General features: G+C 34.0%; 1 protein-coding gene across 6 annotated transcripts in view; it reads left to right on the plus strand.

Moving 5' to 3' along the window:
- TRPC1 (transient receptor potential cation channel subfamily C member 1) overlaps positions 1-26,611 on the plus strand; it is a 64,494-nt gene that overhangs the window by 10,868 nt on the left and 27,015 nt on the right. For 2 of the 6 annotated variants that reach the window (XM_030329954.1, XM_030329950.1), the window contains exons 2-4: positions 3,850-4,004; positions 10,274-10,375; positions 14,800-15,002. In XM_030329954.1, coding sequence (XP_030185814.1) covers positions 3,850-4,004; positions 10,274-10,375; positions 14,800-15,002 — 460 coding nt within the window. Of the gene's footprint in view, positions 1-3,849; positions 4,005-10,273; positions 10,376-11,839; positions 11,926-14,799; positions 15,003-26,611 lie in introns of those variants that run through there. The other 4 variants (XM_030329956.1, XM_030329952.1, XM_030329955.1 and 1 more) reach the window with 4 other exon arrangements.

The following is a 26,611-nucleotide window of genomic DNA, read 5'->3' on the forward strand; positions in this document are numbered from 1 at the left end:
AGAGTTCAGGAAAGAGATGATAGTGGTTTGGACTAGGGTAGCAGTATACATGAATACAAGGGGATGAGTATGGGAACTATTTTGCAGAGGGGGCTAAGAAGTCTTGCTATTGAGGGGCGCCTGGGTGGCGCAGTCGGTTAAGCGTCCGACTTCAGCCAGGTCACGATCTCGCGGTCCGCGAGTTTGAGCCCCGCGTCAGGCTCTGGGCTGACGGCTCGGAGCCTGGAGCCTGTTTCCGATTCTGTGTCTCCCTCTCTCTCTGCCCCTCCCCCGTTCATGCTCTGTCTCTCTCTGTCCCAAAAATAAATAAACGTTGAAAAAAAAAATTAAAAAAAAAAAAAAAAGAAGTCTTGCTATTGAATTGGCATATGGGTGGAATTGATTGAAAAGTTATTTTTCCTTTACTGAAAAAGGAACCATCTAGCCAAAAAGTAAACAGATTATGTTGCATTTTCTTCTATATATTATATTTTAAAAGATGAAAGATGCATGTAATTATTAAAAGCAACTTTAATATAAAATGAAAAGTATATATTTGTCTGACATAAAAAGGCATTTAAATTGTAATCCTTGCTCTATAACTAGCTTCTTCCTATATATTTTAAATTTACTAATCTCTTTTCTACATATACGCTCATCCTAAATTTTAGGATTGTTCTGGGTTTAACAGTATAGCACATTGTTTTAAATGGCTTGCAAAGGTAAACTTAGGTGGAATACTTAGAAACCTAAACTATAGTTTCCTATAGGTTCTGTGAGTATAGTATGTAATATTTCATTTGCATATGTGTGTCAGCTATCTCAAGGTGGTACTTTTTATTATCTTTAGGGATGAAATTTACTGATTTGGTTTTGATTTTTAAGTTTCTTTTTTCTTGTATAGCCCCCTGAGTATAATGGAAGTAGTCTTTGAAACCTTAAAGCTAGAGTATCTGACATTTGCAATAAATTACTCTTTAAACAGCAATCTAAAGTTTTAAAACGTAGCAGTTGTTTCTGTTCATTTGCTGTACCTACAGTTTATAAAATTTTGTAAGAATTGTATTTATACAATTCTTTATACTTTTCTGGCTCTATCAAAAGGCTGACTAGATAATCTGAAAACCCTCTGCTTCAAATCACCTAGGAATGCTAGCTAAAATACAACAAACAACCATTTAAATGAACAGTTGAGCTTTCAGGAAATTAAGGGAAACACTCAGGATCCAAAAGTGAGAAAAAAGACTGAAAAACAGAGGAGTGTCCTTAAAACACTATACCTGTAGCAAAGCTGTAGATGAAGAAAAGAATCCATCCACCAGCACTGGGAGACTACAGAGAAGCTTGTAAGTAAGAATCTGCAGATATAGTCCTGTCTCTTGTTGGCTCGGAGTTTAATATTACCTACTTGGTCCATGAAAACCTAAACTGAGAAATAAATAATGAAAAGGATTGATAGGGGAGCAAAACCTCTGAGTTATGTGGAAGAAACAAACTTAAAACATCCTTGATGTGACAAGCTTTCAAACTAGGTTGCCAGGATTCCCACAGATAAACTGCATAAAGATGAGTTTGCAATGCTCAATTTAAAAATTCAGAAGACAGTCACCCATTATTGATAATCACTAGGCACAACAAATAGGATTAAATCCTTAAGACCTGATAAGTATCATATAAAAACCATAAAATAAGTATGTTTAAAATGACTAAAATCTTAAGGAAATGAAAACATAAGGAAGTAAAACAAAAGATTTGGAAAGTAATCCAGTAAAACTTAGAGAAAAAAAAAGTCATTAAAAAAATAAATGAGTTAAAGTGATTGAATAAGGAATAAGTGAGATTTGGACACAGTATCAAGAATGCAAGAGAGAGAGCAAGAAAGAGGAAAAATAAGAAATGTTTAGAGACACAAATTGGAATGAGATGATCCAACATAATGTGTGTGGTTTGTTTTTTTTTTTATGTTTATTTGAGAGAGAGAGAGAAAGCACGCACATGATGGGGGGAGGGTCAGAGAGAGGGAGACCAAGGATCCGAAGCAGTCTCTGCATTGTCCCATGAACCATGAGATCATGACCTGAGCCGAAGTTGACGCTTAACCAACTGAGCCACCCAGATGCCCCTCCAAAATAATGCTTAATGGAAGTTCCAATAGAAAACAGAGTAATATGGAGACAAAGTAATATTTGAAGAGGTAATGGCTGAAAATATTGCAGAATTAATGAAGGGCAGAAGTCCTTAGATTCAGCAAGCTTAATGAGTCCCTAACAGGATAAATAAAAAATTAATCCTCCCCTAGACACCTCATGAAACTTAAGAAAATAGAGTTTTTATGGGTAGCATTTTCCTACCACTAAGATATTGAAATAAATTCACCTTAAATAAGGTTTAAGATGTTACTTTCCAGTAACAATGTGAAATTTTCACTGGTCTATCTGTATATTCACTATTCGTCTTGTGACTAAGAGCTTCACTTTTTGAAGTTTTTTTTATAAGTTTTTGCCATGGAACATTAGTAGCTAAATATTAATTAGCAGTGCTATGAGGAAAATATTTCTTTTCGTGACTAGTTTTCTTATTGAGGAATCTAATGAAGTATGCCATCAAATAACTACCATTCAACTTCTTCCAAAATGTGTGGGAACTTTAAAGTCATTGACTAAAAATAGTAGCAAATCTTTGAAAAGTTTTAACAAAAATCTGTTAGTTTTCCTTCTTGTCCACTCATTTAGTTCACTTTTAGGATTTTTTCTTTCTGTATCATGAAATTACTCATTTCTTTTTCCTTGTGGTTTCCATTCTGATTGTTCTTTTCCTGTTTATTTTTCATACACTTTTGCGGAGCAACTATATTTGCAAGTCACTTAAAATGGTCTATTCCTCCTATGTTTCAAAAGTTAAATAAACAAAACCCACCTTGCTTTATTTAATTAGCCCTTCTTTTTTTATTTATTCCACCTTATTATTATATTACTGCACTAGCTAGTCAACAGATAAATATAATGGGCCCTCGGTGAAAATGATTACCTCCATAAATAATCTCATTTACCCTGTTGGGTCAACTCTTTTGATGTGGGCTGGAGTTAGGCGGAAGGTAATCTGCATGCTCCCAACACGTCAAACTTCACTTTGAAATATTCTGACTTCAGCCCTTACCAGCATTAATTATTTATTAATTTATGAAGTGAACATTCCCTGGTCATGTAAGCAGATGATGAGGCGAGTGAGTGAGTGAGTGAGTGAGTGAGTGTGTGAGTGTGTGTGTGTGTGTGTGTGTGTGTGTGTGTGTGTGTATGTGTGGAGAGTGGGGAGAAGAGGATAGGAATCTCTGGCATCCTTTCCTCTTACTATGCATACCTACTAGCATGTATACATTCACACTGCTTTTCCAAACTAGGTTTTCCCCTGTAAAACCACTTCTTAATATTCTATGCTTGTTATTAGATCTTATTTTTAACCATTGTTATGTGCTAGTAAATGTGTATATGAGATGTAAAACTAAATCCGTTAAGCTTCTTTTATTTTTCTAGCTTCCAGTCTGTACTTTTGGACATTCTGTATTATTTAAATATCTTCTAAAAGTTTCTTTCCTTACTTATAGTCAGTCAATTATGAATTTTAAACTTAACAACTTTTGTTTCAAACTGCACACTTAAAATTTTACTCCTTATGTTTGCAGTTGTTGTGCATACATTTTATCAGGATATAAGTTTTTCAGCAAGGAAATGTTCCCATTTTCTTTGCACATTTCCATATGCAAAATGAGTTTAGATTTTTAAATTTTCTTTTAAATCACCAGGCTAAGTTTTTACAGTCATTCTTATCTAATATGTCTTGGATATTAAATTATGTTTGTATATTGTTATTTAGGTGACTATTATATGGTTAAAAAGATTTTGGAGGAAAACAGTTCAGGTGACTTGAACATAAATTGCGTAGATGTGCTTGGGAGAAATGCTGTTACCATAACTATTGAAAACGAAAACTTGGATATACTACAGCTTCTTTTGGACTACGGTTGTCAGGTACAAGGCTAGATAATTCTATCCAGTAGCTTCTAAGTACTGTTAGTTATGCCATATTTTCTTCTTTCTTTCTAGTTTTCTTCCACTCCCCCCTCCCTTTCTTCCTTCTTTTTTTTTTCTTTCTTTCTTTCACCTTTATTTGGTCTTGAGCCACTAAAAGTTTTAAAAACAAACCATGAAAAAGCCTTTTTATAAAAAGTATATTTTGACTTGATTTATCTTTTTCCTCCCAATTTTGACTTTTTCCTTCCTTATAAATGTTTTATAACATCTGACAGGTAAATTATCATGACTTATTAAAGATGGCTTTGTTTTTATTACTTATGTTATTACTGTTTATATTATATATCTAAAAATAGTACAAATGTTCTGGAAGTGTCAGGGAAACAGATTTTTCTGTGGCCCGTGTAATTTACAAACAAAAGAACAAAATGCTCCTGACTCACAATGCAATTTTTAACTTGACTTTTATTTTGTCCTTTTAAATTTTATTAATTTTTCCTTTTTGTCTGAAGTTTAGTGTTTGCTTATAACTAAAAGTGAAAAAAAATTTTTAACTGGAAAATACAGACCTTTCTGTTTGTCTTCATATCAATTCAGGTAGAAAAGCAGGCATGCATATAAGTCTTGAAAGAATTCAGTCAAGAGATTGTGAAGGAAATTTAATAATATTATTTTCCTTTTCTTTTGGGTTTGCTTATGATGGGAGCACATGAATTCTTGCACTTCTTTTTTTCTTTCAAATAGCATGATTGTTTGCTCTGTTGGAGCTTCAAATTAATGAGGCTTTTTATTTTAGTGGCATCAGGAAGCACTCACAGAAAATTTAAAAAATATAAGTAAGTTTTATGTGTATTTTTACTGTGTGTATATGTACATATGCATTACAATATATGGCACTTTCTGTGTACATGCATATTTGGAGTAGAAAAAGAAATTGCCTTCCCAGCAATCCAGTTATCTAGAACACCACTGAGAACCAGAAAGTAACAAAAAAACATCTCTGAGCAGTAGGTGCCGTGAATTTTTCCATTTATGAACTTTAGTCAATAGAGTACTGGAGCTCTCCTTCAACTTTAACAAACTTATAATACTTACTCTTCTAATCCATAGAGAATTAGAGGGGCAACAGAAGGGACATGAGGGCTGCAGAAAAACAAAATGGGGCACAGTACCTCTGACTCTCTTTAATAAAGAGGTCAAAAGCATTACATATCTGATAATCTCTGAAGAAGTTGTATGTTGGGATGGTAATCATTGTTTATAACAATGGCCCAGAATAAGTGAGGAAAAGTTAAATTATATTCAGTACCTATTGTTTTGGAAGAAAGAAGAATATGTATAATACTTCTGAAAGCAGAAAGCTTCCATCAAAATAGTTTAAATTTCAAAGTGAAACACTTAAAGGCATAAGCTTCAGTGACCTAGAAAATAGTTATAAAGAAGGACCCTGATGATTCTGGATAAAAGAAGTATTATAGTATGATAATCATTTTTATCTTTTTACATACATGATCCTGTGTATATAATAATTCTGCAGTATACATGGTTCCTGATCACATTTGAACATCATAGCCAGCCTATATAGCTGTTATATTTTATAGACTGGAAAACTGAGGCTCATAGACTTTAATGAATTGCCCAGAGTTCTAAAGTGAGTAAGAGGAAAGCCAAGATTTGAACCTGATCTTCTGACTGCAAATCCCATGCTCTTTCCAGTTCACTGTGTTCTGTCTCAGGTTATCTCCATCTTACCTATCAATCAACAGATGTCCAAAGCCTTTGGTTGGGTGTGATTGTGGAAATGAATAAGTAAAACATGAGGTCTGTACTAAAGGATATTAAAACTAATTGGACAATGAAAGTATAGTTGACCCTTGAACAATACAAATTTGAACTGCATGGGTCCATTTATATGTGGATTTTTTACAGTGTAGTACTGTAAATGTATTTTCTTTACCTTATGATTTTCTTAATAACGTTCTTTTTTCTAGCTTACTTTATTGTTAGAATACGTATATAATACACATAACATGCAAAATATATGTTAATTGACTGTTATTGGTGAGGCTTTGGTCAACATGCTATTAGTAATTGAATTTTGGGGGAGTCAAAAGTTATATGCAGATTTTTGAGTATGTGGGGGGTGGACACCCTTACCTAACTCCTGTATTTTTCAACTGTACATATGAATTTCTAATCAGTTAAATAATGCAGAAGTGTATTTGATAAGTACTGAGTGTATTATAATACTTGACCCTTGTGTATTACTTTGAGGTTAAAAAGTGCAATTATGTATTTTATCTTGCGTTATGCTAGTGGCTCTCAACTGGACAATTTTGCTCTCCAGGGGACATTTGATAATATCTGGAGACATTTTTGGTTTCGCAACTGGTGGATGGACCACCACTGGCGTGTGGTAGGTGGAGGGTAGGGATACTGCTAAACATCCTGCAGTGCACAAGACAGCCCTACAACAAAGAATTATCGGGCCCCAAATGTCAATAACATTACTATTGAAAAACCATGTTTTATGGTTAAACTTTTGTGCTTTACAACAGATGTTTTGGAAACATAGAAAAGAGAAAGTCACTGTGTATCTGCTATCAAGGTTTCATGGAAGTGTGTCACTTGAGCTCAGCTTTCAAACATTAATAATTACCAATATTTATGTAGTGCTATTGTATGCTAGGAATCTTAAATATATTCACTTCTTTAGTCCTCACCACAGCCCTATGAGATAGGTACTATTATTATTTCCATATTATAGTGGAGAGAACCAGTATACAAAAAGGTTAAGTAACATGCCCAAAGGTACAACACAAATGGCAGACTTGGAATTTGAACCCAGGTTCTGGCTCCAGGGTCCATGCTTTTACCTACTATTGAAACTACTCTCAAAAATGTACAGATAGCTCTGGAATAGGAGATGTGGAAAAGGATGTAAACAAAAGCACATGCAATGTATATTTTTGAGACAATGGATAATTTAGCCTTCTGAGGAAATTATTTGGGCTGGATGGTAGTGGGAAATATCTGGAAAAATAACTAAAACAAAACTAATGAAAAGGGCCTGAATGCCAGGCTAAGGAATTTGGGTGTATAGATAGTGGGGTCATTAAATGATTTTTGAGGAAGAATGTGATGTGTCCAGTAATATTTTAGGAAAACCATTCTAGTGGCTGTGTTCAGTATAGATTAAAAAATGGAAAGTGGGGAAGGCCATAGCTTGGGTGAACAGTTTTTACAGTAATCCAGATATGAAGAGGTTAAAGCCTGAACTAGAATAGTAGCTACAAGAATAGGAGGAAAAATGGCAGATGTGAAAGATGTTATGAAGGAAGAGTTGATAGAACTTAGTATTTAAATTTGGAGGGGAGAATTTAAAAAGTCTAGGATGATTTGGAAATGTTAAACATAGGTGGCTGGGAGAAGGATGAAAGAAGTTAAGTCAAGCGTGGGGCAGAGGAATGTGAATTCTGGTTTTAGTCCTATTTATTTGGGGGGTATCAGGCAGTCTCCAATACACAGTTACACATGAAGATTAAACCTCTAGGGAGAGGTCAGGCTGGAGAGATAGAGCAGTCATGGACATGGGATGATCACCTGCATCATGAAAGTGGATGAAATTACCGAGGAGAGCAAAGGGCTCATGCTGATTCTTTCTCAGGGAACATCTATGCTAATAAAGGCAATAGAAGGAAAGGGTTCCATTAAAGGAGTTTGGGATAGTGCAGCATTGTGAACACCAAAGAAAGAGTTTTAATGTGTTGCTTAGAAATCAAAGAAAATGAGGGAGTAGAAAAGGCACTGGATTTTGAAACTGGCATCAGTAGAGTTAGAGAACATGATATGCATGGGTTTGAGAAATTTGACAGAGTGAGAGAAAGAAAACTTGAGTGGTGAAAAGAAAAGACAGGATCAAGTCAGCTTAGCAAGAGTGAGGAAGTATTTCATGTTTTGGGAGATGGGAGCTAGGACTGTTTTTTCTGTAAATGAAGGACCAAGTGCCTATAGAAGAAAAACATTAAATAGAATACCAAGGTGGAAAACAGCTTTGGAAAGAAAATAAGAAGCTTCTTACTTTGAGCTTAGGGGAAAGAGTATGGGAATTGTTGAAAAGACATTCTGAGATGGGAAGGAATATAGCAAGCACCTTCGTTAATACATGCTAAGTATACATATTGAATACCTTGGTATAAAGGAGGGATGGTCAAATATTTGTGAGAAATTGGGAAGCAAAACTAATGACCTTTTGTCCTAACAGTATTTTAAACATTATTTGAAACTTTTTCATTCAGAACTTCCTTTGATTTATCAAATAAATATGATGTGTGCAGAATAAGTTAATCGTAACTCCTTATTTACACGATTTTTTTTACACAAATAGTTTTTATTCCTGAAGCTTATCCTTTTAAGCATTGAAAGATTTAACATGAATCTTTCTTTATTCTTCACAAAATAGTGTATCTGAATATAATTTAACTTTACCATCATAAGTGGGAATCGTTGAGAATATAATTGTTTTATTTTGCTTTATATAATCTGAAAATATTAACATGTTTGTCCTTACATTACATGGCTTCAGACTGCTCTGTATTGATAGCGATTTTGCTATATTGATATTTTATCTTTTCATTGGTCAGCTTTTAGCAATTTTTTCACTTCTTTCTACTTTGTTAGTTTTAACCTAGCTGTTTCCTTATTCAGTAAAGACTTGGAGAATACTTGGGAAAGCCAGTTTTCCTTCATTTATAGACAACTCTTAAGTCAGTATGGTTGAGGCAATTCCTCCTGGGAAATAATGCCCATGAAGTTAGTTTGTGACAGCTCAATATAGTTATTTTGGAAATTTGCAGTTGGATCCATGGCTATGTTTCAGATAGTTGGAGTTGACTGGTGCTTTGACTTGAAGAGCAGTGCCATTACTATAATTAGCTTTATAGGTTAAAATTAATCATAAGTGAAATGTTTAGTAGTAATGAATACATAATTCTTTTTGTTTGCTTCACCTGACCAAGTATGGTAAAAACTGAAGAGAAATGTTTGCGAAGTAGAAGAATGATGCTAAATTCAAAGAATAGGCTACAGCCCAGTGAACCCTAAAAGTTTTAAGGGATAAAATAATTACATTTCTCATTAGAGTGGGGGGTTTTTCCTGTGGCAATATATAGGCAGTTCCTAATGATTGAATGTGGCCCCCAATTCTTTCTTTGGTGTGCTTAGTCCTATTTTTAGATATCCAAATAAAGTCTTCCATTTTTAGTCCTATTTTTGACATCTAGAGAAAGTGAATGGAAGTTTTATTCTTTTCAGCTACAAAGAATACTAAAGATCTGATAGAGTTTCATTTTCAAAAGAGAGGATGTTGATATAGATGGTTGTCAAAGACTATGACAGTTTTTCAAGTGTACAAATTGAAAATAATCGGGTTGTTTTTTAAGATTAAAACATTATTTATCCCCATGTTTCCCTTCTCCCTTTATAGCTTTCTTTAAGAAAACAAAACAAAACAAAAAGAAACACAGAAACCTGAGGTCACAGTTGCCAAGTATAATAATAGGACTGTAGACTTTGTTGCAGTGTTGGAAAGTCCCTATTCTCAGCTTCTATTTACTTTTTCTTCCAGTCAAAGTTGGAGTTTCAAAATGAACTATAGTTTGGGATTTTTAAAACTATAAAGTCACTTCTCCATCTTGTCTCTAAGGACATTGGTGGCCTAGTTTTTTGTGGCTTTTACTTGATAAGATTGCTAATATCAATGTCAAATTTGTACCATTTCAGTCAGCCATGTATGTTTTAAAGTTGAGAACAGAGGGCTCCCCTTATCCTCATGGTTGCATTGATGATAATTTTTATTAGATTGAACATACCCTGTACCAGTAGTAATAGTCCTTGGCAATTTCTTTAATACATCTGGAATGTTAAGATTCTTTTGGTTCAAAGTTCAAAAGTAAAGATCTTGAAAAAAATTTTCAACTTTAAATATGGCATGGATCCATTAATAAACCCTTCTCTTCAAGCATTTATTATTTCACCGGTTTATGCAATGAAACCAGGACAGAAATTTGTGTGTGTTGTGGTACACAAAAGTACTGCTAAGGCCAGCAAATGTACTATTTATTTGGACAGTCTAAATTTTTAAATATTTAATATTACTGTATATAATACAGTTTAAATTTAAAGAGTTTTATTTAGGAATTAGTAAAAATAAATAGTTTACCTTTTTATCCTCCATTTTCATTTTTAACCTTTTTTTTTTTTTGAAGTCCGCAGATGCACTTTTGGTGGCAATCGACTCTGAAGTAGTGGGAGCTGTTGATATACTACTTAATCATCGACCAAAACGATCATCAAGACCAACTATAGTAGTTAGTACTCTTAAATATTTATTAATTTGGATTTTTAAACCAAAATAGATCTGCCCCATTGCCATTTTTTTCTTCCCCTAAATTTATTTTGTTCTAAAGAAATAGTTTTTTTTTACTGTAAGGTATTGCCTTAAAGTAAGTAGACACTTTGAAGAATAATTAATACTGCTTTCAGGAAACCTTTTTAAAATTAGTGATATTTCCATAACTTTGTCAGTGTGGATCAGTATTTTTAGTTTTGAACATTCTATAGATTAAGTTGAAAATTCAGGTTAGTTTCCAAATGGATCTACGAATTAAATATATACAGTGAAACCATAAAACTGGAAGAAAATGTAGGTGAATATTTAAGTGATTAGGAGTGGAAAGACTTTGTAAACTTAAAAGCAAAGGACAAAAATCATAAAAAGCAATGGCACCACCATTGGCTGTATAGAAGTTAGATTTCTGAAATTCAGACATTGAAAAAATTTAGAAAGCAGATGGATAATTGGAAAATATATTTCCTATATATCACAAATTAATCTTAATAATTGACAAATTGATGAAAAATATCAAGATGAGAAAAGGACATGAAAAACATCTCAGAAAAAGATTAAAAGTTACTACTAATAACACATGAAATACTAATTTTTGCTTGTCAAATTAGCAAACATTTTTAAAAATAATGATCATTGATTGCAAGGGAGTAGTACAGTCTCACAGACAATTGGTAGGGAGGGTATTTTGGGAAGCAGTTTGGCAGAATGTGTCATAAACAAGAAAGATGCTCATATTTTTTAGTGCTTCCTCCTCTAGAAGCTTGTCAGAAATGTGGACAAAAATGTTAATTGTAATCTTATTTGTAGCAATGAAAAAACCATATGACACAATTTAAACACCCCCAAATAAAAGATGGGAAATAGTAATAATTACATATATATTAAAATGGTATTTTTCAAAGAATATATACAAACCTGAACAAATATCACATAAGAAGTCAAAAAATGAGAATAGTAAACTGGACATACAATATATAGTCCAAAGTTAAAAACATGCACAGACAAGGAACTATGAAATGTAGCAAAATGTTACCTCACAGCAGTCATCTCATTGCTAAATTAAGGGTATTTTTTGTGTTACTCCTTTTTTCTTTATTGCTTTTATAATTAGGAAGATAGCCACTAATCAAATTCTACTTTAAAAATGATATATTTGCTATATATCAAAATTTAGCAATTACAACCTTCATTATTGGTGAGGAGGTAGTAAGACAAGCAGTTTAAATAATTGCTGGTTGTGTAAACTGGCTATACTCAGAAAAATATTGTTTTACAAAAGAATTATAACTTGGTTACAGATTATCTGCCGTTATCTGAGAACAATGAGAAACTCTGCTAAATTGCATACTTTATCACATATTAACTGAAATATTTTACTTTCATTTAGATATTACAAAGTTTGTGTAAGCATGACTTTCTCCAGAGGAGTGTACCAACTAGTTTAAGTTGTGGCGAGAGACCAACAGGAGCAGAGAAAATAAGGCCAAGAATACAGCCCCTGTCCAAAGGGTCAGAAATATCTAGACTCCTATTCAATTTTCTGTCACCTGTCTTGCAGTCATGATTATATTTTGGTATACTTATTCCACTTTCTAGCCTTTTAACCCCTTTACTTTTTTGGCAGGGAGTAGGGGTGTAACCTGCCAGGGTACTGGAGCAGCTGACTGGCATTCTTTTATCACCATTACCACTGTCAGTCGAATCTTGAGTTGTACTCAGTGAAAAACACTTTGTACTTCATCTGTAACCGAAAGGCTTATCCAGCCTTTGCTTGAGTACTTCCAGTGAGGGCAGGATCACATTTTAACAGCCCTAATACTTTTTGACAGGCAGTGTCAAATATTTTTATACACTTTTTTTTTTTTTATCATTTCAGTGAATTCATTCTGTATTCTTGGCTTATCAAAATTGTCTATTGATAAATTTTGACTTTCTAATACAGGTGGGGTGTTTTTTTTGGTAGTATGTAGATTATATAATGAGCAATTAAATTATGAATTTTAACCTTCTAATAATGTTTTTCATGTTAAGTATGTTTTATAGGAAAACTGAGGACATTTTTCTTTTAAGAGAATAAATATAATTTTCTTCTCTATAACCAGTAATAAGGAGAGAAAGGGCTAAATTTTTAGACTTCTTTCTTATTTTTAAATAAATTCATTAACTTAAAGTCCCCAATAAATAAATGGGAAGTACATAAACTATTCATAAAAGAAGAGGAAAACAGCTTAAGTATGTCAAAAAATAGTAAAATTTAACTAGTAAAGTAAATATTTCATGGTAGTTTTTTTTTGTGTGTTATAAATTGGGAATGACCATGCCTAGTGCTGCCTAGCTAAAGTGTGAAATGGGTACATTCCTATATTATTGGCAGTGTAAAATATGAAAAGAATGTTGGTAATATATATCAAAAGCTTCGAAACTGTTCATGGCCTTTAGACCTATTATTCGACTTCAGGGGTTCTGTGGTTAATGACTTTATCCTAAATTTCAAAAAAGCTGTATTCATAAAGATGTTTGTGGTAGGTTGTTTAAATAAAGAAAATAAAATATCTTGAGCATAGATCTATGAATTTTCTTAAATTGCATACTAAATTCTAAATACACGAATTTTATTTCCCAGAAATTCTGGGCTGTAGCTTTTTTTGCCCCCCCCCCTTTTTTTTAACAGAGGGTGAGAGAGAGAGAGAGTTCAGATGGGGGAGGGACAGAGAGAAAGGGAGAGAGAGAATCCCAAGCAGGGTCCATGCTGTCAGCATGGAGCCTGATGCAGGTCTCAACCCCATGAACCGTGAGATTATAACCTGAGTGGAAACCAATAGTCAGACAACTGGCTGAATCATCATGGAGCCCCTGGGCTGTAGCTTTATGAGATTATTAAAAGGGTTCTTGGAGTTCAAAATATTAAGGACCATTGTTTTGTTTTGCTTTGTTTTGTTTTGTTCAATGTTTTATTTTTTATTTTTGAGAGAGAGAGAGAGAGAGAGACAGTGAACAGGGGAGGGGCAGAGAGAGGGAGACACAGAATGCAGAAACACAGTCCAGGCTCCAAGCTGTCAGCACAGAGCCCAATGCAGGGCTCGAACTCACCAACCGAACCGTGAGATCATGACCTGAGCCGAAGTCAGATGCTCAACAGACTGAGCACTCCAGGTGCCCCAAGGACCATTGTTTTTAATCATTAATGCCAAATCACTTATATCAAAGATGTCCCTAAAAGGAGGTGTAATAGAGGTCTAGAAGGAGATACTATAAAATGTTTGTTGCTTTGGAGGAATATGGGAATTTTTATTCTTTCTGCTTTTCTATATTGTTCGGATATTTTATAATGTGTATGTATTACTTTTATGATATTAATAAAAATTACCAAAAAAATTCTGTGAACTTGATAAGCTTATGCAATGGAATCAAACATATCTCCCGGAAATGTGTGTGAAAAAGTGAGAAGTATTGGGAAGAGTATGCAATAGTCATAAAATAATCAACCATTTTATTTAACCCTGATTCTTTATTTACATAGTTTCTTTTTTCATGTCATGCCATCACCAGGCCCATGAGCCCATGTAGTGAAAGCAGAAAGAAACTATTCATAAAAGAAGGCTCCAGTGTAATACAGACCTGAGTTCTGATCTGCATTTTGCCACTCTGTTGCATAGCTTGGGCACATTAACTTCTCTGAGCCTCAGTTTCTTCATGGGGATTATAATGCTCAATTTTGCAGGCTAATATGGGGATGAAATGAGGTGATAAATGTAAAGTGCCTAACAGTTTCAGGAGTGACTCATTAATAGTAGTTAGGATTGTTAGTGTTTTCGTGCCTTTGTAACAGGAAGTAGTATAGGTATTGATTGGGAATATGTAGAGAATTCTACAAAATGAAGAGTGCTTCCTATTTACTTATCCCTTTCAGGCAGCTTCACTGCTATCAGTGTGGCAAGATTTGCCATAGAGGTGGAATTTTTAAAATTTTTCTCATGCATTTATACTCTGCCTATTTTTAACATTCCTGTTTTTCCTTTATATTCTTTTTCTAAGATTCTTGTTTTCATTGTCATGCATGTTTCCATAATCTTGTGAAAATTAAACACTTTTTTCTAAAGTATTTCTCTAGGTATCTTCACTTCTTTGTTACAAAAATAGAACTCTAGATGTATGAATGTATCCTATTGAAGATTTTTGACTGTCATGATTTATTGTATTTATTAATTAAAATTGAGTTTTCAGGTTTCAAAAAAAATTTAGTCCTGGTAAAATGTTATCATATTTCTTAATATAATTCTTACGTTCTTTGTGCATTCTGATATTTTCATTTCATTTTCAGATAAATGTGTTGTTTTGCAGTCATAAATAATAATTTTGGACATTTATATAAATATTTTTCAGAAACTAATGGAGCGAATTCAGAATCCTGAGTATTCAACAACTATGGATGTTGCACCTGTCATTTTAGCTGCTCATCGTAACAACTATGAAATTCTTACAATGCTGTTAAAACAGGATGTATCTCTACCCAAGCCCCATGCAGTTGGCTGTGAATGCACATTGTGCTCTGCAAAAAACAAAAAGGACAGCCTCCGACATTCCAGGTTAGAAAGTTAAGGTTTTGATGAATAGGTGTGTGATACAGTAAGGTATGTCAGTGAAATTTTTGTTGTTTATCTTTCTATGCAGCTTTTAAGAAATATGGTACTGGGATGCCTTATAAAAGCTAAACTTCTAGTTCTTTTGCTTAGTATGAGTTTTACATTTTTAAAAAATGTTTACTAAGTGATGAATAATTAGCAAAATCCTTCAAATTATGAAAGGTTTACCTCATACTTCTACTGGTGGGGCTTGAAGACACTTTGCTTTTTGAAAGCAGTTTATGAATCTAAGAGAATTTTCAAATAATGGAAGGGGTGGAGATACCCCTTCTTATTTATAAGGAAATAAGTATTTTCTGTCTGACTAAATATTTAACTTATTATGCCTCTTACTTCCCCTTTCACACAGTATGCAAGTTTTTTTCTCTTCCCATTATCCCCAGTCAAAATGTTGAGAACAACTGAGGAGAAAATGAACAAGAAAGTATCCCATTTTGGACAGGTTGAGCAAGATCACATACATGGGCATGTTGTATAAGGTTCTGGGCTAGACTTGAGATCTAATTTTCAGCATAAGCCTATATATAAATCATCTATGTAGTAATCAAATATAGTTGAAATTGTATCACATATAATATTTACTGTGGAAATGTGGTCTCGAAGTCCTAAGAAGCCTGTTGACAAGCTGTTTTTACAGTATATGAAATTAGCTTTAAAGCTGCAAAGTATTCACCCTTACTTCTTCCTTACCTTAAGAACAGATCTTTGGTAGATTGACAGATAGTGACAATCCATAAATTGAGAAAGTCTCCTGGGAATCAATTTAATGTTTATTTGCAGAGGTTGAGCTGAAAAATTTTTCTATTTTCAAGTTGATTTACAGTGAGATCTGTGTTTCTTTTTGATAAGATCAGGTTGATAGCTATGGCTTTATCATTTACTTTTTAGTTTTAAAATGACTAGTCTATAAGATGACCAACAAAAATGATCTTTAAGGCCTCTTCTAGTTTTGAAATCCTTTATTAATATTAAATATAAATATTTCCAGATTGTATGCTTGTTAGATAGGTGTGTAGTTGAAGCAGCTGAGGGTAGAGGAGTTGGAGCTGGAGAGAACACTCAGCCTGGCTTCGTTTGAGGCGGGGAAGACGCTTTGTTCTGAAATCTTTTAGAGAAAGAAAAGAGAAAGGAAACCATAAAACAGACTCTTAACTATAGAGAACATACTGAGGGTTGCCAGAGAGGAGGTTGGCGGGGGGATGGGTTAAATGGGAGATGGGTGTTAAGGAGGACACTTGTAATGAGCGCTGGGTGTTTATTATATGTAAGTGATGAATCACTAACTTCTACTCCTGAAACTAATATTACACTATATGTTAACTAACTGGAATTTAAATTAAAACTTGAAACAAAACAAAATAAAATAAAGTAAGATGAAATAAAATCAGGTAATGTCTTTCATCTTTTTTTTTTTTTAATATTTTTGGTTATACTGTATCCTTTGCATTTGTAGATAAAGCTTAGAATGAATTATCATTTTTTATAAAAATACTTGCTTGAATTTTTTTTTTTTTTAAGTAGGCTCCACACCCAACATGGGGCTCAAACTCAAGACTCTGAGATTAAAAGTCATGTGCTCTACTGACTAAGCCAGCCAGGCACCCCAAATTTTTAAGAGAAGTTGCATTAAACCAATTTGGAGAGAATTGCCGTGTTAATAATATTAAATCATTCAAACTGTGAACATGGTATATCTCTCCATTTTATTAGATCTTCCTAATTACTCAGCAGTGTTTTCTAGTCTTCAATGTATAGGTCTTATACTTCTTGTTTACAATTCATTCCTAAGTATTTTATCTGTTTTGATAATACTGCACATGAGTTGCTTTCTTTCATTTGCAGATGGTTCATTGCTAGTATATAGAAATAAAACAGATTTTTTTGTATACAGGTTTTGTATCTTGTGATCTCACTAAACTCATTAGTTCTAATAGGGTGTTTTGTTTGCTTGCTTGCTTTTTAGATTCCCAAGGATTTTTTACATATAAGATTATATCATCTGTAAATAGAGATAGTTTTACTTCTTTTCCAGTCTTTGGGCCTTCATTTTTCTTGCTTTATTACACTTACATTTTCTTGCTTTATTATCCAGGGTGATGTTGAATGTAAGTAAGACAATATCCTTGCCTTTTCTGGACTTTCTATTTGGGAAAGAATTCAGTCTTTTAACATTAAGTATGATGTTAGCTATAAGTTTTTCATTGATTTCCTTTATAAGAATAAGTAAATTCCTTTATACTTCTAGTTTTTGAGGGTTTGTTTTTTTTTAAGTCAAGAATTGATTTGGGATTTTTGCCAAATGCTTTTTTGCATCTATTAAGTTGCTCATATGGTATTTGTTCTTTATTCTATTTATATGATGTATTATATTAATTTATGTTCAGATGTCAAACTAACCTTGCATTCCTGGGATAAACTCCACTTGGTTGTGTTATATAATACATCTTAGGGGTTACTGAATTCATTGTGCTAATATGTTAAGTATTTTTGTGTGCATGTTCATGAGGGATAGTGTTCTATAACATCTTTTTCCTATGTCTTGTCTTGCTTTGACATCAAGAGAACACTGGTCTCATAAAATAAGTTTTGAAATATTTCCACCTCCTCTATTTTCTGACACAGTATTGTTTAGGACAGACACTATTTGTTCCTTCCTTACATGTTTGATAGAATTCATCAGTGAAGCCATTTGGATCTAGATTCCTTCTTGGCAGGATGGCTTTTAATTTCTAAGTCAATTTTCTTAATATAGGGTTCTTTGGATTTTCTGCTTATTCTTGAATCTGTTTGATAATTTGTGATGGACTAGGAATTTTTCCATTCCATCTATGTTGTCTAATTTGGCATAAAGTTGCTCATATTCCTTTAATATTTTTCCTTTCTGTAGGATCTCTTTTTATTTTCTTATTTGTGTCTTCTCTTTTTTTATTGGTCATTATAGCCCAGAAATTGCCCAGCTACAGTCTTCAGGTCAAATCCAGCCCACCAACAGTTTTTATAAATAAAGTTTTATTGAGATATAGCCAACCATTCGTTAATTTATTGTCTGTTACTGCTATCACTATATAACAGTAGAGTTGAGTAGTTCTCAAAGCCTAAAATGGTTATTATCAAGCCATTTACAGAATGAGTTTGCTGATTCCTAATCTACCTAAAGGCTTGTCAGTTTTATTGATCTCTTCCAAGAAACATTAATTTCATTCTTCTCTGCTGTTTTTCTTTTTTATTGCTTCTGCTTGGATTTTTATTATCTCTTTCTATTTATTTTGGGTTTGATTTGCTCTTCTTTTTCTAGCTTCTTAAGTTAGAATTTAGCTTATTGATTTTAGATTTTCTTTATTTTTAATGTAAGTATGTTCAAGATATTTTCTAATTATTTTGTGATTTCTTTGATTATTAATATTATTATTATACTTCCTTTTTAAGAGAAGTTTTAGGTTTAACAAAACTGAGCAGAAAGTACAGAGTTCCTACATACTACCAAATTCACTCTCTCCCCAGCTTCCTGAAGATCAGCATTCCTCACTTGTGTGATATCTTTGATTCAATAGATGAACAAACATTGACCCATAATTATCACCCAGATAATTAGGGTTCACTCTTGGTGTTGTACATTCCAAAGGTTTTGACAAATGTATAAGGACATGTAGCCACCATTCATAGTTTCATAGAAAATAGTTTTACTACCCTAAAAATCCCCTACATTACACCTATTTGTCCCTGCCTCACCTCAAACCCCTGGCAACCACTGATTTTTTTTTTTTTATTGTCTCAATGGTTTTAACTTTTCTGTAATGTCATATAATTGGAGTCATATATAGTATGTAGCCTTTTCACATTGGATTCTTTCACTTAGTCATACACGTAAGTTTCCCTCATGTAAGTTTCCCTCACATGTTTTCATGGCTTGACAGTGCATATCTTTTTAATATTGAACAATATTTTATTGTATGAATTTTCTACAGTTTGTCCATTCACCTACTGAAAGACATCTTAATTGCTTCCAAATTTTGGCAGTTATGAATAAAGCTGTTAGAAACATTCATGTACAGGTTTTTGTGTGGACATAAGTTTTCAATTCATTAGATAAATTACCAAGAAGTGTGATTGCTGGATCATATGGTAAGAATATGTTTACTTTTACAAGAAACTATCTTCCAAAGTACCCACACCATTCAGCATTCCTACCAACAAAGAATGAGAGTTGATGGTGCTCCACATCCTTACCAGCATTTGATATTGTTGGGGTTTGGATTTTAGCCTTTTTAATTGGTATGTAATGGTACTCATTGTTGCTTTAATTGCAGTTCCCTAGTGACATATGATGTTGTACATCTCTTTATATGCTTATTTGCCATCTGTATATCTTCTTTTGTGAGATGTCTGTTCAGATCTGTTGCTTATTTTTTTATTTATTTTTTAATGTTTTTAATGTTTATTTATTTTTAAGAGAGAGAGATTGAGAGGCAGAGCATGAATGGGGGAGGGGCAGAGAGAGAGGGAGACACAGAATCTGAAGCAGGCTCCAGGCTCCGAGCTGTCAGCACAGAGCCCGACGTGGGGCTCAAACCCACAAACCATGGGATCACCACCTGAGCCAAAGTCAGACGCTTAACCGACTGAGCCACCCAGGCGCCCTTGTTGCTTATTTTTTAATTGTGTTGTTTGTTTTCTTATTATTGAGTTTTAAGTGTTCTTTGTATACTTTATATACAGAGTCCATTATCAGATATATTTTTTGCAAATATTTCTCTCAGCCTGTGTCTTGTCTTTTCATTCTTTTCATTCATGGTCTATTTATTTGTTTGTTTATCTATCTTATTTATTTAAATGTTTATTTATTTATCTTGAGAGAGAAAGAGAGCTAGCACATGCAAGTGGGGAAGGGGCAGAGAAAGAAGGAGAGAGAGACTCCCAAGCAGGCTTCTTTCTGTCAGTGCAGAGCCCCATGTGGGGCTTGATCTCAGGAACCCATGAGATTATGACCTGAGCCAAAACCAAGAGTAGGACAATTAATCAACTGAGCCACCCAGGTGCCCCCTGGGTTATTTTAAAGTGTGTTGTTGTACTTGAACATACTTGGGGATTTCCCAGATTTCCTTCTACTGGTGACTTCTAATTTAATTTCTAATGTAATTAATTGATTGGAGAATATACTGTATTTAAAAAAACATTTTTTTAATGTTTATTTTTGAGAGAGAGAGACAGAGACAGAGCATGAGTGGGGGAGGGGCAGAGAGAAATAGAGAGAGACAGAATCTGAAGTAGGCTCCAGGCTCTGAGCTCTGAGCACAGAGCCTGACATGGGGCTCGAACTCACGAACTGCGAGATCATGACCTGAGCTGAAGTCGGACGCTTAACCTATTGAGCCACCCAGGTGCCCCTACTGTAATTTGTAAATAACTTTATTGAAGTATAATTCATATATAATAAAATTCACCCTTCTGTAATATGCACAGAGTTGGACATTGACCATCATTATCTAATTCCAGAACATCTTATCACTTCAAGAAGAAACACCATGCTCATTAGCAGTTACTCTCCCAGCCCCTGGAACCACTAAATTTACTTTCTGTTCTTGTGGGTTTGCCTATTCTGTATATTTCATATAAGTGAGATCTTTCAAGCTGACCATCTTAGTGGTCATTTGCTTATCTTCTTTGGAGATGTCTGTTCAAATCCTTTTCCCAGTTTTTAATTGGTTATCTGCCTTTTTATGGCTGAATTGTAAGAGTTCTTTATATATTTTGGATACAAGTCCTTCATCAGATACATGATTTGTAAATCTTTTTTCAGATCCTGTCAGTTATATTTTTACTTTCTGGATGGTGTACTTTGAAGCATGGAAGTCTTATATTTTGGTGGAGTCCAGTTGATCTCAATTTTGAAATTATAGCTAAGATACCATTGCTTAATTTGGAGAATGCACTTTTTATGATTTTGTTCTTTTTTTTTTTAAACGTATTAAGACTAGTCCTATGGCCTACTATGTAGTCTAACATAGAGAATATTCTATGTACTTTTGAAATAATGCATATTTGGCTGTTTTGGGGTAAACATTCAATAAATATCAGTTTGAACATACATTCTTTCATAGCATTTGAGTCTTCCTTATCCCTACTGGTTTTCTATCCATTTATTCTATCAATTTCTGGGAGAGGAATATTAAATCTCAGAATGTATCAGAATATATAATTTATCCTTGTCAGGTGCAGTGTTCTGTAGATGTCTAGTTGGTTAATGGTCTTGTTTAATTTTTCTCTTTCCTTTTTCTCTTTCTTTATATCTTTTGTCTGGTTGTTCTATCCATTTTTGAAAGTGGGGTATTAAAGTTTCTAATTGTTATCGTTCAGTGTCTATTTCGTTTCTGTTCATTTTTTCTTCATAATTTTAGTACTTATTGTTACAAATATGTTTATAAATGTTATATCTTCTTGAAAAGGTTCACCTTTTATCATTATAAAATGTCTGTCTTATCACTAGTAACAGTTTTTTTTTTGTTTTAAACTCTGATGTTAATATGGCTACTCTAGCTTTCCTGTGGTTGCTGTTTGCATGATACATCTTTTTCCAGACTTTTACTTTCAATGTATTTGTATCTTTGAATCTTAAGACAACATATAGTTAGATTATGCTTTTTTTTTAAATCTAGTCTGACAACTTCTACTTTTGATTCGATTGTTTAAACCATACACATTTAATATTATTAACATAGTTGTATTCACATATGTCATTTTTCTTTTTGCTTTCTGTATGTCTCCTTTTTTGTTTTCTATGTGTCATATCTTTCTTGTTCCTCTATTCCTTCATTAGTGCTTCCTTTTACATTCAGTGTATATTTTATTTATTTATTTTAAAGTTTTGTTTTTGTTTTTTTAAATTTTTATTTGTTTTTGGGAGAGAGGGAGAAAGAGCACAAGCAGGGGAGGGGCTGAGAGAGACAGAGACACAGAATAGGAAGCCAGCTCCAGGCTCTGAGCTATCTGCATAGAGCCTGATGCGGGGCTCAAACTCATAAATCATGAGATCATGACTTGAGCCAAAGTCAGACACTTAACCGACTGAGTCTCCCAGGTGCCCCTACTTATTTATTTTAGAGTGAGAAAGAGAATGGAAGAGGGGCAGAGAGAGAGAGAGGGAGAGAGGATATCCCAAGTAGGCTCTTTGCTGTCAGCACTCAGCCCAGCATGGGGCTCGATCTCATGCACCATTAGATCATGACCTGAGCTGAAATCAAGAGTCGGGTGCTCAGTTGACTGAGCCACGAGGCACCATGAGTGTATATGTTGTAATGTAGCATTTTAATATTATTAATGAATTATTTATTATATGTTTTCAGGTTTGTTTTTTTTTTTTTTTTACTGGTTGCCCCAGAGCTAATCATAGGCATCTTATCAGAATCAGCTTCAGATTTATACTAGCTTAATTCTAATATATGGAATGCTATATATGTGTGTGTGTGTATATATATATATATATATATATATATATATATATATGTAGTCTCTTTTCTATCCCTTTAATTGTATTATTGTTATACATATTTCATCTATTAATGTTATAAACCCAACAGTGTATTGTTATTATTTTACTGTCATCATTTCCTTAGTCTATTATAGCTGTAGTCCTGATCACTTATTTTGTGCTGCTGTTGGTGAATACATTACACATGTATTACATTTCTCTGTTATCATAGGCCAAACAGTACATTATTATTTTATATAATTGCTTTTTAAAATCAGTTAACAGAGAGAAATCTGTATTTATAGTGTCTTTTATAATTATATAATTTTGCTGGTGCTCTTTGTTCATGTGGACTTGTATTACCCATCTGGGATCACTTGCTTTTAAGAGCTTTCTTTAGTATTTCTTCTAAGGCAGGTCTGCTAGGAACATATTTAATCAGTTTTTGTTTTTCAGGTAAAGTTCTTATTTTGCTTTTACTTTTAAAGAATAATTTGGGTGGTTATAGTATTTTTGATAGTTTTTTCTTTGAGTGTTTTGAATATTGAATGCTCCCTCTATTGTTTCTACTGAGAAGTCTGCTGTTAGCCTTATTGGGGTTCCCTTGTAAATGCCTCATCATTTTCCTCTTGTTGTTTTCAAATTTTTCTCCTTGCCTTTGACTTTCAGCATATTTATCATGATATTTCTGTTTGAGTCTCTTTGTATACATCCTTCTCAGAATTTGTTGAGTTTCTTAGACGTGCAAGTTGTTGTTTTTCAGTACTTGGTAAATTTTGGTAAGTTGTTAGCCATTATTTTTTCAAAACTTTTTTTCTTCTTTTTCTTGTGTCCTGGTATACCCATTATGAGTATGTTGTTGTACTTTAAAAGTATTACATATCTCTGTGGATTTCTGTTCATTTTTCTTCATTCTTTTTTTTCCTCTTTGTTCCTTGGCTTGCATAATCTCTATTGATATATCTTCAAGTTTTGTAGTTCTTTCTGTTACGTCCTGCATTATTTTGCTTAGGGCTGTCATAATAAGATACCACACTGGATGACTTAACAGAAATTTATTGTCTTACAGTTCTGTAGCCTATGAATCCAAAGTCAAGGTATTGGTATGATTCATTTATTCTGAGAACTCTGAAGGAGGGATCTGTTCCAGGCCTCTGTTACTGGCTTATAGATGGCCGCCTTCATGTTCAGAGAGTGTTCTCCCTGCATGTGTACCTGTCTCCACACTACCCCCCACGTTGTTATAAAAACACTAATTATATTGGATTTAGGCCCACCTTAATGTCTCATTGTTACTTGATTACCTTTGTAAAGACCCTGTCTACAAATAAGGACACATTTTGAGATACTGGTGGATAGACTTCAACATATGAATTCTAGGGGTACACATCTCAACCTATTGCAAGCTCCTCTAATGAATTGAAAATGCAGTTATTGTACATTTCAATTCCATAATTTCTATTTTGTTCTTTTTCATAATTTCTATCTATTTATTGATATTCTCTGTTTGATGCAACATTGTCATCATGCCCTCTTTTACTTCTTTAATCATACTTCCTTTAGTTTTGGAATATATTTATAATGGCCACTTTGTAATCTTTTTCTGTTAAATATGACTTCTGGTTACTTTCAAAGGCAGTTTCCATTACCTGGTTTTTTTTTTTTTTTTTTTCTTTTTCTCCTTGGGTATGAGACATGTTTTCTTATTTCTTTTCATGTCTCTTAATTTTTTACTGGAAACTAGACATTTTAGATAATATAGCAACTCTGTGTGCCAGTCCCCTCCATTTTCAGGGGCCTATTGCTGTTATTTGTTTTATTTTATTTTTTTTAGCAACTGGCTGGATTATTTTAGTGAAATCTGTTTTCCCCCTTAGTTGCTGTTTGGTGAGGGACAGCTTGACTTTTTCTTGCACATCTAGTATTTCTTTGTTTGAAATCTGGACAGTCTAGTATATATTATAGCAAGTCTCAATAATCTTTTACTTTTCTAAGGTTTTTTAAAAATTATTTTTCTGGTCTGCTGAATCTTGTCTCCCTGTGAGGTACAATCATTGATCTCTGTGCTTAGCTTATTTTTTTTTCTTATTTTTATTTTTTAGCTTTGATTCTTTTTTTTTCATATTTATTTTTTGGGAGAGCACAAGTGAGGGAGGGGCAGAGAGAGGGGGACAGAGGATGTGAAGCAGGCTGTATGCTGACAGGCTGACAGCAGTGAGCCCAATGTGAGGCTCAAACTCACGAACCAAGAGATCATGTCAGATGCTCAACTGACTGAACCACCCAGGTGCCCCTTAGCTTTGATTCTTAAGGGTCATTTTAGGGTCTCTGTAGGTGAGCCACTAATTTGGTAGAAGTTATGTTAATACACTTTAGGCCTATAAGAGTTCTGCTGTCTCCTGATGAATCTGTGGGTTAGTCAAAGTTGCAGCCATTTCTCAATAGTTCTTGTCTTTTCTTTTTACCAAACTGTCTGATGTTCTCCACATATGCCTAATACGTTAATCTGCCAGAGATCTCTGGAGACCTTGTATGAATTATTTTATGGCTTTTTTCACTTCCAAGATCTTGCTGTTAAATTTCTAGTTTGTCTACTGTTTGTTTCTACTCAGACTCCAAGCTTGGTTTTATAAAACTGCAGGTTTTCCTTGTTCATCTCCTCCAAGTCCAACCCTTTCAGCCATCAGAACTGTAGGTTTTTGCCTCCAGTCGAATTGATTTTCCCCTTTAAGCACAAAAGTACAGGTTTACCAGTCTCAGGCTGGAAAACTGCAGTTCTCCTTGACAGAACTTGGGGGGCAGAGGTGATGGAGGTAGCCTCAGGCAAGAAGACCACAGATTCGAACCATTCTTACCTGAAGCTCTAGCAGTTTTTCAGTAATTGATTCTCAGTAGATAATTTCCACTGCCCTCAAAAGGTTGATTTTTTAAAAATACAGCTAACTCTTGAGCACTGTGGGAGGTAGGGGCACCAACCCCCTGTGCAGCAAAAGAATCCATGTATAACTTTTGACTTCGCAGAAGCTTAACTACTAATTAGTCTACTGTTGACTGGAAGCCTTACTGATAGCACAGTCAGTCAACACATATCTTGTATGTTATATGTATTATGTACTATATTCTTGTAACAAAGTAAGCTACAGAAAAGAAAATGTTATTAAGAAAATCATAAAGAAGACAAAATACATTGTTAGTACTGTACTGTATCAAAAAACCCACAGAGGTGGGGCGCCTGGGTGGCACAGTCGGTTAAGCGTCCGACTTCAGCCAGGTCACGATCTCGCGGTCCGTGAGTTCGAGCCCCGCGTCGGGCTCTGGGCTGATGGCTCAGAGCCTGGAGCCTGTTTCTGATTCTGTGTCTCCCTTTCTCTCTGCCCCTCCCCCGTTCATGCTCTGTCTCTCTCTGTCCCAAAAATAAATAAAATTTGAAAAAAAAAATTTTTTTTTAAATAAAAATAAATTAAAAAAAAAAAACCCACAGAGGTGCCTGGGTGGCTTAGTCGGTTTAGTGTCCGACTCTTGGTTTCAGCTCAGGTCATGATCTCGTGGTTTTGTGGGTTTGAGCCCTCCATTGGGCTCTGTGCTGGCAGTGTGGAGTCCGCTTGAGATTCTCTGTCTCCCTCTCACTCTACCCCTCCCCTACTTGCTTTGTCTCTCAAAAACTTGAAAAAATTTTTTTTTAAATCCCACGTAAAAGTGAATCCATAGAGGTCAAACCCATGTTGTTCAAGGGACAACTGTAATTGTATCCATTTCTATACATATTTTTTGTGTGTAGTGGAATCATTGACCTCTTCACACCACCATTACTTTGATAGTATTTTGAATACCAAATTGATAGATTTTATAAAATGAGTCAGCCCCGTTACTTGTCAGATTCCATCTAAGTACTTTCTATACAACAGTACTTGATTATTACTCTAACACAATTGGTTGCCACCATTACTAGCTGTCACTCTTGCTGTGCATTTTGTCGTTAATCCTTAATATATTTTGAGACATGATAATGTTGGTTAATACAGAAGTCATTTTTTTAGACATAATCTGATAAAATTAATATAGAAATATTGATAGAAACAGAACAGTT

This window comes from Lynx canadensis, chromosome C2 (genome assembly GCF_007474595.2).
Source record: "Lynx canadensis isolate LIC74 chromosome C2, mLynCan4.pri.v2, whole genome shotgun sequence".
NCBI lineage: Eukaryota > Metazoa > Chordata > Mammalia > Carnivora > Felidae > Lynx > Lynx canadensis.